Here is a 13,080-nt window from a genome sequence, read left to right as displayed (position 1 = left end):
GCCTCATTCAAACTCTTTTGTACCTGACAGAAATCCGTTGACAGTCAAACACACACATACAGTACACAAACTCTACACAAACTCTAGAATTTTAAGACAAAACCCTCCAATTGCTAACAGAACAATGTATCTTAAAGCATAAAATGGAAAACACAAAATGTATAAGATCAACAAGCTGTACAATGAAAACAGCAGTTCTCTAATATAGTGTGCTCATAAATGTGTTCAAGAGGCTTGTTACCTGGTTCAAGGTGTGGTAAGGACTTTCTTCAGTCCAGGTGAGTCAAGTTAAGTTTGCAGCAGCGTGGACAGGTGTGTGACAGTTGTGTGAGTTTCCTCAGCCTCATACACAGCTATATGTAGCTCCTCAGGTAAACGGCTGAAGACACTAAGTTACTTCATTGGTCAATTCTGCAGTCAGTCACAGCAACCCCTTCTCTCTCTGGTCTGTGTGCGTCAGGGCACGTCCTAACTTTTTTTCCTCTACCTTAGACAACCTTTAAGTTCTGATCTTTTCTTTGTTTCCAACTTGTCCTTCTCTCTAACCCCTTTACGCTCTCATATGGTACAAAAAACGTAACATTTTCATTAACACCATTCCCTCTTAAGGGTGTTACATCACTGGGACACAATTGAAAGAAAACACATTACAGAACTGTAAAAGTAGACATACACTTGCAAATACACAGAAAAACATGCACATTGTGCAAACTGAATGACTGACGACATCATTCAATTTGACCTATTCCTTCACGCCTATGAAACCCCCTACTTGCCATCATGAACAGTGAACGTGGTGGGTATATGTCAGCTATGGCGTATAAAAACAAATGCCACAAACTCAGTGAACTCTGTGTCTCTGCTTTGTGTTAACATTTTACTAACACACACACAAGCAGAGCAGACATTAGTAAACACATAAAGAGACGGGCAAAAGAACTCTAAAACACACACACACAAGATCTAGGCTCTACCCAGAGATATTGAAGGAAGACCTAGGTGTTTAACTTGTCTCCCTTAGTCTTTCATTAGATTTTTACCCTTCATAGCTGAAGGAACTAGAGTTAAAATCCCTTTTGTAAGGATGGGAGGTTACAATTTGATTTTAAACCCGATCACTATATCATGATTGCCTTACCAACACAAGAAAAAACACACTCTTACAAAAACACAAATACAATTACAGACCCCCAACCCGACATTCCACAATTGTTGATGTCATTGGAAACAGAATGTATGACATTCCCTGCACCCCCTTCACCTACACACACTAATTAAGTGAAAGAGAAATGAAAATAAGGGATAAAAGAGAAGGGATGAGAAGAAAAAGAGAAGGGATGAGAATGAAAGGTATATACAGAAAGGAAAGACAAGCATAGATTGAAGAACATGAAAGACACAGGGATAAGAAATAGAGAGACAGAGATAAAAGAAAGAACGAAATATGAAAGAGTATGATGTATAAACAAGAGAGATGAGGGAGATAGATTGAGGGATAAAACACAAGAGAAAGTAAAAAAAGTGGAGACAAAGCAAAAGACGAGAAAGAAGGATGAGAAAAAGGGATGACAAGGGATGACAGATAATAAAGGGAGAGATGAGACAGGTATAGATGACAGATGAGAAAAATAAATTAGAAAGAAAGGGATGAGAAAGCAAGATGAGCCAGAAAGTGAGAGGAGAGAAAGGGATAATATACAGAGAGGAGAAAGATAAGGAAGAGACAGGTAGGAATGAGAATGGCAGATGATAAATAGAAAGTAAAGAAAAACACATTTGGTGATAAAATGACAACAGGTGAAAACAGTGTAGTGTATAAGCCCTACATAGTGCAATAGCAGTACACTGAGCAAGGAATAGAGTGCCATTTGGGATGCCTTGTTTATCTCTTTGGGGTGTAGAGAGGGGTCAGAGGTTAGGGGTGAATTCAACTAAAACACTGTTTAGTTGGAAGGAATACACTGTCTAATCCTTTCCTTACAGTCATGGCACTGAATGAACACATACACACACTAAAATAACAAGGCTCAAGTAGAAGCGGACACATTAATGATATTATCGTTATTCAAGACGCCGCTGTCTCCCCGGTTACCGAGACTGGTGGGAAGAGGGACGATACAAACACCAGACACGCACACACATGATCAGAGAGATAGACACACACACACACAGAATACAAATAATGCAAGTTACTTAGCTGACTCATGTTTCCAGAATTAGCTCTTGTAATTTGTCTGTGTGTGTGTGTGTGTGTTTGTGTGTGACATTCTGCGGATGTGTCACAGACCTCAATCTACTTAAAGCAATGAGACAAGTGGTCCATCAAATGAACATACACACACAATGATAACAGCTTTACGAGCTTATTGAGACTGACAGGAGAAAAGTGGAGTTTCCACAATATGCTTTTGACAGAAGCTGAAAATAGACACACACACACACACCATGTACACCAGATGAACGGGCATACAGACTTGAAACATTCTAGAAACACACAGAAAAATTCAAGGTTTAAGTGAAGGGTTCTAATGGAAAGGTTTACTAGTATTACCTATTGTCTGTTGTAAAGCTCAAGATATGGATCCCATAGAGTTTTAGTTTAGGGATGTCAGTGGCCTAGGGCAGTCCAGGCTTGCTTCCAGTGCCCATACACAAGCATGGTGTATTGGTTGGATTCTGACCCACTGGTGTTTAAGTACACTCTATACTCAATTATCTTTTTATCTAAATAAAATGCCATAGATGACGAGATTCGGGCTGTCCCTGAATTTTATATGATCAAGGAATGCAAAGGGTAATATATACAAATAAATGTAATGACAGTGGGGAGAGCAAGTATTTGATACAATGCCAATTTAGCAGGTTTTCTTACTTACAAAGCATGTATAGGTCTGTAATTTGTATCATAGGTACACTTCAACTGTGAGAGACTGAATCTAAAACAAAAATCCAGAAAATCACATTGTATGAATTTTAAATAATTAAATTGCATTTTATTGCATGACATAAGTATTTGATCACCTACCAACCAGTAAGAATTCCGTATCTCACAGACCTGTTAGTTTTTCTTTAAGAAGCCCTCCTGTTCTCCAGTCATTACCTGTATTAAGTGCACCTGTTTGAACTCGTTACCTGTACAAAAGACGCCTGTCCACACACTCAATAAAACAGACTCCAACCTCTCCACAATGGCCAAGACCAGAGAGCTGTGTAAGGAAATCAGGGATAAAATTGTAGACCTGCACAAGTCTGGGATGGGCTACAGGACAATAGGCAAGCAGCTTGGTGAGAAGGCAACAACTGTTGGCGCAATTATTAGAAAATGGAAGAAGTTCAAGTTGTCGGTCAATCTCCCTTGGTCTGAGGCTCCATGCAATATATCACCTTGTAGGGAATCAATGATCATGAGGAAGGTGAGGGATCAGCCCAGAACTACACGGCAGGACCTGGTCAATGACCTGAAGAGAGCTGGGACCACAGTCTCAAAGAAAACCATTAGTAACACACTACGCCGTCATGGATTAAAATCCTGCAGCGCACGCAAAGTCCCCCCTGCTCAAGCCAGTGAATGTCCAGGCCCATCTGAAGTTTGCCAATGACCATATGGATGATCCAGAGGAGGAATGGGAGAAGGTCATGTGGTCTGATGAGACAAAAATTGAGCTTTTTGGTCTAAACTCGCCGTGTTTGGAAGAAGAAGAAGGATGAGTACATCCCCAAGAACAGTGTCCCAACCGTGAAGCATGGAGGTGGAAACATCATTCTTTGGGGATGCTTTTCTGCAAAGGGGACAGGACGACTGCACCGTATTGAGGGGAGGATGGATGGGGCCATGTATCGCGAGATCTTGGCCGACAACCTCCTTCCCTCAGTAAGAGCATTGAAGATGGGACCCGAAACACACAGCCATGGCAAATAAGGAGTAAGAAGCATCTCAAGGTCCTGGAGTGGCCTAGCCAGTCTCTAGACTTGAACCCAATAGAAAATCTTTGGAGGGAGCTAAATGTCTGTATTGCCCAGCGACAGCCCTGAAACCTGAAGGATCTGGAGAAGGTTTGTATGGAGGAGTGGGTCAAAATCCCTGCTGCAGTGTGTGCAAACCTGGTCATGAACTACAGGAAACGTATGATCTCCGTAATTGCAAACAAAGGTTTCTGTACCAAATATTAAGTTCTGCTTTTCTGATGTACTTATGTCATGCAATAAAACACAAATTAATTACTTAAAAATCATACAATGCGATTTTCTGGATTTTTGTTTTAGATTCCGTCACTCACAGTTGAAGAGTACCTATGATAAAAATTATAGACTGTACATGCTTTGTAAGTGGGAAAACCTGCAAAACCGGCAGTGTATCAGATACTTGATCTCCCCACTGTTTATATTTTATTACAACCAGTAAAAAAAAAAATGAATCCACATTCAAATATTTATAGTATTTAATATTTATTAGTTAACACTTAACAAGTTTAAAATAAACAAACCAAACAGAGATACTTAACAGACAAGTGAATACTTTTCACTACCTTCTTTTGTTATTTCTGGCCATCTTCACACACAGTAACATAAAACCAATCGGAAACATTCTGAAAATAAAACTGAACTAGAATGTAAACTAGGGCCTGGGTGCTTAACCTAGCCAAAAACTCTGATTAAACTAATGTTCTGACATAAGATTATCAGAAAAGCATTTCAGCACTCAAGGAATTCCATACATGTACAATAAACATTATTTTTAATGCCATGCAACTTTATGAGTGCTTAAACTTGCAACTTTGAAGAAAACAATTGTATGTTACATCAGAACTCTAGTCTGCCCACACTGGTTGGGCTCAAACCCAATGTGAAACATGGGATTAAATTAGCTGTCTGTTTTGACCATTTAATTATATTCATTATGACCTGAAAGACACCTTAGATCAGCCCTCCTACTCTAGGCCCAGAACCCTAATAAACTTTCAAACAGACTTTCTAGAGTGTTCATGAACTTGTGCCAGTTGGTTGGTCCTGAGCAATGGCCACCATCTTAATTCTTGTTGTAGAACATGGAGAATGGAAACACCTGACTGGAAAGAGTGATAAGAGAGAAAGATGGGGAGAAAGAGAGTTTATAAAAAAAAAGTCTACAGTAGAAAAATAATACAAAGATTATAATTGGGAACAATGTGATTTACATGAATGTAAAATATTAGAATCTCTCACTTCAGGCAGTGATGAATTCATGAATTTCTTTGAAGAAATCAAGATCATGATTACTTGTCCAAAACTCAGTTGTCCCTGAGATGGCACAGAACTGCCAGGATCTCAGATCAATGGAGACACTTGGAACTTTTTAATCCTGTATTGCTCAACACGTTAATTAAAATAGCAAAGTAAAAAAAAACAGTTCCTCGTCTTGGCCCATCAACATACCTCAACATAAGACAATAAATTGCTCCATATCCTCTGAATGAGTAAAAGACTTGCTCAACATGGCACTAATAAAACCCATTTAAAAAAGCAAACAGGAAACAGTTCCTTCAGCTCAGATCCGGATGAATTAAATAACTATACTCCAATATTGGACATTGTGGTCCAGAGGAAAACATGTGATTCTTGAAATTAGTTCTACCTTCGACACCATTGATCTCTCCCGTTTTTTGGACATTTGAAACCCATATTGGATTACATGGATTGGATTATCAGACAGAATATAAGTTTGCATGTGTGGATGGTCTATCCTCTGACAATTCAAAGGTACATTTAAATTTTTTTTTCAATGTTCTGTTTTGGGACCATTTTGATTTTCATTATATCTGCTGTCTCTTGGTGATGCCATCTGGAGAAACACACAGCTGTAGATGTTCTCATTTATTTCAGATTATGTAACTAACATATTTGTGTCATTCTTAACAAAAAAAATTTACATAAGTATATTAAACAGATATTTAACAATATATCATATAATTTTAACAGTTAGTGCAACTCTTTTCCCCTTACTTTATATTAACTTACATAACATCAAAACATTGCACTGAACTAACAACCTTGCAGTGAACACAATCCCTGAATACATTTGCACACTATCACTATTCTATTTCTTGCCAGACACCTGGCAGCGCTTCTGCTCACACAACTGAGCCACGTTTGCCTTGATGGAGGTCACAGTTGGAACCCTGAGTACAGCTTCAAGAAGGGCATCACTAAGCCTAGACCTGTACTTGCATTTATTGAAGTTCATAGTTGAGAACAATTTCTCACACAGATATGTGCTTCCAAAAAGGCACATTACCCAACTGAACACCATGGACAGCTCTGGGTAGCATGGAGATAGCTCTCTCAAAAACTGTCCAGTCTTGTCTGCATTTCCCTGTGCCTCTCTGAATTTAGTTTTTAGCTCACTGTTGCACTGCAAGTCAATAAACTCCATTTGCAACACACTTGGGACACTCTCCACATCAGTTCAGAAGGGATCTGCGAACAGCTGGAAAGTGTCACGGTGTGACTTGAAGTCAGCAAAACGCTGATCAAATTCCTCCAGTAGGTTGTCAATAGCAGAAGCATATTCATTACCACTGAATGCTGTGCCCTCCTCCACAAGAGATCTGCATGTAGTGAAATGACTGAGGTTTTGACTGAGTTTTCCACAATCGCAGCTTTGTGGAGAAAGCTTTCACACTTTCATATGCCACTGTGATGAGCTGACCAGGACCCTGGAGCTTCAAGTTAAGGATATTTAGCTCCTGTGTTATATCCACCAAGAATGCAAGGTCCATGACCCATTTAGGATCATCAAATTCAGGAACATCCATTCTGCCATCTTCCATGAATCTCTTCACCTCAGCTCTTAAGTCAAAAAATCTCTTCAGGACATTCCCTCTGCTGAGCCAGCCGCCTCAGTAAAGTAAAGCACATCGCCATATGTTGACTCAATTTCTTCTAAAAAGGCCTGAAACTGGCGGTGCTGTAAACTTCTCGACCTGATGTAATTTTCACTTTTCAGGACAACACACAGGACATGTTTATATTTCAAGCATTTGCTGCACAGAGCCTGTTGGTGTATAATGCAGTGCAGAACAACTGCTAGATCTGCATTTTCCTCTTCTAACTTCCTTTGTACCAGCGCTACCAGACCGTTTTTTTTGCCTGTCATAGATGGGGCGCCATCAGACATCTCTGAAAAAACTGTGAACGACCATAATTTAATCTCATTAATTTCCTTTTTGATTCATCATAGTAACCACCATTTGCAGACAGGAGAACACATTAGTGGCATTCTTTCTAAAATGGAAAGTTTTTCCCAACACTGTTGCAGAAGTTCCCACAAATGTGTGGCTCTTGCATTCACCCTTGGGCCCAGTTCATCCCAAACCGGCTCGATGGGGTTTAAGTCTGGAGACTGTGCTCATGGCCCAAATTTCATGGCCCAAACAAGCCTCTCATTGCCATCTTAGCAATGGCTTTCTTACTTCCACTCGACCAGTCAAACCTGTAGCTCAAAGTCTTCTCACAGTTGAAACTGAGACTTGCTTTCTTCGACCAGTGTTAAGCTGTGCTTGAAGCTGTTGTCCTGTGAGCTGACTTTCAAGCAAGCAGTTGACTCTCAGAAACGTGTCTTCTGATTCTGTTATGGCTTTGGGTCTGCCAACTTATTCCTGTCCGTTTCCTCCAGTTTCCAAGTGCCTTTTGATGTTGTAGGAAACTGTACTCACTGACATGCTTTAATTTCTCTAAAGGAAAGACCTACACATTTAACGGTTATAATGGTCTATCTATATTTGTTAATTGCCTTTATCTCACCATTATAATTGCAATATAATACTTGCTGTACAAAACTGTCCAAATAATGCTTAAGATGTTGTAGTAACACAGTTGGTTCCACCACTGCTTTTACACAGAGTGGGTTTGTAAGTAATAAACAAAAGTTGGGACACCTGTAGGAATTGTTAGCATCAACTTTCAAAGCATAATTTACTTCCATTGCGACAAAACAGCTGTAAGTTGTTAACACATTACTTGTTCCCTGAAAAATTGTTTTCAGTTTTTGGTAACCTAAACCTTTTTTTGAACCTCTGTCTGTTTACTGCTTACCTTTGTACCGTTTCAGGTTATTCACTGGACGTGAACTGCATACATTTCAATGAAAACTGGAAAAATCTGGGCGTTCTAGAACTTTTGACTGGTGGTGTATGCACACTCGTAACTAGAAACATCAACAGTAGAGCTCGTAATTGTCGAATGATCTGATGATTAATGTGAAAGACGCAGACTCAAACATTAAGTCTTCTGAAGACGCACCTTGTCAGAAGAGTCCATGATTAAGTGTAATCTAGGTAACTGGCTTACTTTTGTTACCCCATGTCATGCTTGGCAAAGTGGTTGGACCTGTTTCCTGCCTAGTTAAGCCTGTCCGAAGGTATCAGATGTCTCTGGACCTCCCGTCTCATTCCCTAGATTTTACGTGGCAATAGTTTATGTGCCATACACTCTGTCGAAATTCTATGCTGAGGTATCCTTCTGAATCTAAATAATGTTCCCACTAATTTCTCTGATATCCTGTGGAATCTTATAACTATCTTGCCTGCCGACACCTGGCTGTCCTTGTCCAAAGTCCATCTTATGTTGCCTATTAGCGTTTGAGTTTGTAATTAAATTAAAACTGCCATTTTGAAAGCTACACTCTCCTTCTTCCATGACATTTCCTAAATAGGCGTATATTCCATTTTTCCATTGTCAGAATTCTAAACCCACAAACCAAAAACTATTAGAAGAATATTTCCCTGTTTTTACCGTGTTTTCTGACTTAATAAATCAGCGAACAGCCCATGGCACTTAGCGTTGGTACCCAGGCAACCGCAAATGGTACCCAAGAGCTAATGATTGTTTCAATGAACATTTCATAGCCTCAGGATTTTTATTTGAGTCACTAAATACTCAACATGAGTGTTCCCCTACAGTGGAGGTCACAGTATTTTAGTTTCAGTGCTATTACAGTTTCAGACGTAGATAAAGCCCTCAAACATTTGGACATGACAAAATCTGCAGGCCCGGACAAACTGGATCCTTACTTTTTAAAGTTAGCAGCTAATTTTATTTCTGTGCCTTTAACTAATATTTTTAATCGGTGCTTGAACACATGTAATTCCATAAATTTGGAAATCAGCTTTTGTGGTTCCCCTGTTAAAAGGTTTCCCCAAAGTGCATCTTTCCCCAAAGTGCATCTTAGTCACTCTCATGCATTCTGCTTGAATTTTCCAGTACTGCCCAGTTTTTTGCAAAGGTCTTGACATGATTGATCAGTGCACCATTACTCAACTGCCAGCCATTGAACACTGTAGCTCCTTCATAGTGTATGTTGTCCTCATTGGCTTTTCTTAGAATAAGAAGCAGCTGCCAATGATTATTAACTCAACTGTGCTCACTGAGATATACAACCATTTGTGTATAATTCTGTACCCTTTTCCTAATCTATGTTTTTGTATTACTTCATCCCTAATATTGGTGAAATCCTCTAAAGTCTTCATTTTCCTTCAGATTCACAACGTGACCAATGATCCTTGATCTAGAAAATGTGACGTCAACTTTAATGTTTCACAGGTGGAGGACAATGGTATGGTATTTGTGTCCTCATTAGGACACCATTTCTTTCATCTGTGGAAACTGAGGCTTTCCACAGTACTGGGTTTGAATACTTATTCAAGAATTCATATTATTTATTTTTTTACTACTTAAAACAAATGTCACCGTACAATAATTGATTTTTATCAAACAGAAAAACATTTTAAAGTGCTATTTTAAATTCAGTAAAATAAAATAATTGTTCAGGAGTTCATAATTTTGCTAGGCACTGTGTACAGACAGTTCTATACTGCCATAGCACCTTTGTATAAGCTGACACAGAGCTTCTGTAAAGATGTACGTACTCAGTCATTACTTTTAGGCAGTTCACCCTAACTGTGGAAAATGGCCGTGTTCTCAGGCCAAAATACCTTAAAATGAAGGTGAAACTTTTTAATGCAACCTGTCTTACCTGACAAAGCGGGCCAGTACACCTGATCTCACTGATGGTTTAGGATCAAGGTCAGGACTAAGATTTGGTTCCTCCAGATCGCTCTCCTCAACAGTCCCATAATGCAACTCTTTGTCTTCGTGATTTCTGGTGACTCCCTTGGCCTCACTGCCATCTGTAACAGAGCTCCCAACTGACACACATACACATCTCAGAAAGGGGGGAACCAACAACTTCTAAAATAATCCAGATCTCACCCTCATCCTAACAAACATTCTTTATAATGAACTAATAGCAAGTTATTACTTAGTAACTATCACACTCACCTGCACTCTGTGGGTTGAGGCTAGCTGATATCACCCACTCTGTCTAAAAGGAGAGGTGGGGGCATTAGTATTCAGGTGGGGGTCTCATTGCAGCAAAATCCCAGCATATCTTCTTCCTAGGAATCAGCTCTAAATCATGTTTTTTTCTACACTGCACACCTAACCAGGATGTCAGTATGACAAGTGCAAATTACAATATGCTTGCTTGACTGACAGCCTCAAGTTAGCTTTTCCAGGGACCCAAACTGCTAGAGCTCTATGCGGCAAAGAAATTCCTGCTGATGATTCCAACCCTGATCCCAAGCTTAGCAAATATGCATTACCTCAAGGAGCTCCCAACCGTATATCAGTCAACGGCACAGTTACAGGGGTGACAGGTGGCGGCTAGAAAATCTAACTAGTAACCGGAAGGTTGCTGGATTGAATCTCCAAGCAGACAAAGGTGAAATATCGGTCTTTGAGCTAGACAGTTAACCCTTAGTTCACATAGTTCCATAGAGTGGTACAGTTAGGTTCACAACCATCCAGGCATGGTGGGGTTAGGCCACGTTCCAGTTGTACTCTGAGGTCGTAATTTCCGAGTTTCAAAGCGTAGGTTTCAACTGCAATGCGAAGAAACCCACTACGCCAGAGTTTGTAATCCAAAATGGCAGCACCTTGAATCAGCATTAAGTGAAAGCTGTAGTTATACTGTTTATTTCAGCAATTCTGTATATTTATGTCTCGTTAAAACTGTTGTACACACAGTACTATCCAACTGCTGTATGTGGACATGTTTCTACGGTGTTAGTATGCATGAAATATCGATTAATGCTTTTCAGCTGGTAATTACTAATAACGGCTTATCTGGCAAGTTGTATGGCTGACCGAGCAATTCTACACCCCGTGAAATAGGAAAAAGTTAAAAGAAATTTAAGGAATATTTATAAGTAAATGATTTACTGAATTATAATAGCTCTATTATGGTGTGATGTTAACAATGTGTTTTCTTTTTAGTAGATGCTTGGCCATTGCAGCAGAGTGACTGCTCTGCATCCAGCCTATCTTCCACATGAATGTGGTCAGCAATGCCGTCTCGGAAACACAAGCAGGTGGATGATGAGGTGAAGAAGCAGAAGAAGCCAGTCAGCGGCGCCATGAAGAGACACTAACACAACTCAGGTCTGCACAGCAGGGCTGTGAGTCATTGATGTCCAGATTGTTGGACAAGCTGTAAGACAAAGTAATAGTCTTAAAAAAAAATTTGGTATATAGTTAAACATTTTAGCTGCTATATTTTTTGTTTTAATAATAAACTGTTATTGTTATATCTATTGTTATATTATAATGCATGTAATTTGTATATAACTGTTTCTGGTTCTTTTTCTTAATAAATAATAGTTTTTTTTTTTATACCTAACACTTTTTTATACCACCGTGGGCAATGAGTAAAAGGTGAGAACATTAATTGAGGAAAACACTTATTTACTGGTATACGCAGAATGTACAAAGTGTCAATGGTAGCAATCAATGAATTGATAAAATGATCAGCCGATTTATCCAGTTCATTAGTTAAAAGACAAGTTATTGTCTACTCATTTTCATCTTCCTGCCTTGGGCAGCCATGTGGGTGTTCCTGACATATCTCTGAAGAATCAATGCACATGTTATGTAGAAAACAGGCTGCCATCACAATAATCACCACAGCATCAATCCATGTGTTCTGCAGATTGTGAAGATGCCTCCACTTCTTCCCGAAGGCTTGTTCAACAAACACCCTTCCACAGCTGATCTTGGAGTTCTGTAGCTGGTTTACTTCAGTAAGAGCTTGCCTTGTCACACTTAGGAGTTATGACAAATGGGAAGGCCTGTCCAATGTAGGAACTGTTTCCCAGCAGTCTGTAATCGCCCATCTTCTCCTGCCATGTTGTGAAGAAGTCGGAGGCTCTCAACATCCTGGCATCATTGTTAGAAATCAGCCGTTTCGTATAGTGGTTCAAATAATGACTGTCACGCTTTGACTGAACGTGACTTCCTGTGTACAGATATTCTTTTGTTATTTAAAGATAACAAGCATACATATATACACTTCAACATCATGAACCCTGCACGGTGGTCCAGCAAAAATGTCAATGAATTGCTCTCTCATCTACAATCCCCTGTAGGAGGATGGAGTAGAAGGATTTTCTGTTCATGTAGTCCTCTCTTATGCGAAAGAGGCACCCATCAGTTGCACCAATGACATCACTGAAGTGGTGGAACTCCACAGCAGACGCTGCTCTCTCACAATCCTTTGGCCAAGAATTGAAGGTTGGTCCCATTGTGCAAATGATGTTGAGCAGTTCTTGGATGATCCTGTGTGCTGATGACTGTGACATATCAAACTTGTCTGACATCTCCCTAAAGTTGCTCTGGTTGGTCACCATGTACCACAGGAACTTTCTTTGTCACAGGGACTGGTGGTGGGCCATGACTGTGTTCAGAGAAAAACAGTATTTAACTAAAGAATATCAGGTATTTACATATTACAGTCCTACATATTATCACTAGTTTCTTCTACAAACCCAATTACAAAAAAGTTGGGACATAAAAACAGAATGCAATGATGTGGAAGTTTCAAATTTCAATATTTTATTCAGAATACAACATAGATGACATATCAAATGTTTAAACTGAGGAAATATATCACTTTAAGGGAAAAATAAGTTGATTTTAAATTTCATGGCATCAACACATCTCAAAAAAGTTGGGACAAGGCCATGTTTACCACTGTGTGGCATCCCCTCT

General features: G+C 39.5%; 1 protein-coding gene across 1 annotated transcript in view; it reads right to left on the bottom strand.

Moving 5' to 3' along the window:
* Positions 1 to 13,080, bottom strand: part of gpha2 (glycoprotein hormone subunit alpha 2) — a 40,197-nt gene that overhangs the window by 3,471 nt on the left and 23,646 nt on the right. Inside the window, exons 9-10 of the mRNA XM_020043511.2 lie at positions 10,315 to 10,357; positions 10,010 to 10,181 (exon numbers count right to left, since the gene is read on the bottom strand). Coding sequence (XP_019899070.2) covers positions 10,010 to 10,181; positions 10,315 to 10,357 — 215 coding nt within the window. The remainder of the gene's footprint in view (positions 1 to 10,009; positions 10,182 to 10,314; positions 10,358 to 13,080) is intronic.

The sequence above is a fragment of the Esox lucius genome, chromosome 24, assembly GCF_011004845.1.
Source record: "Esox lucius isolate fEsoLuc1 chromosome 24, fEsoLuc1.pri, whole genome shotgun sequence".
NCBI lineage: Eukaryota > Metazoa > Chordata > Actinopteri > Esociformes > Esocidae > Esox > Esox lucius.
The sequence above is the reverse complement of the archived record's forward strand: the minus strand, read 5'-3'. Positions and strand labels throughout refer to the sequence as shown.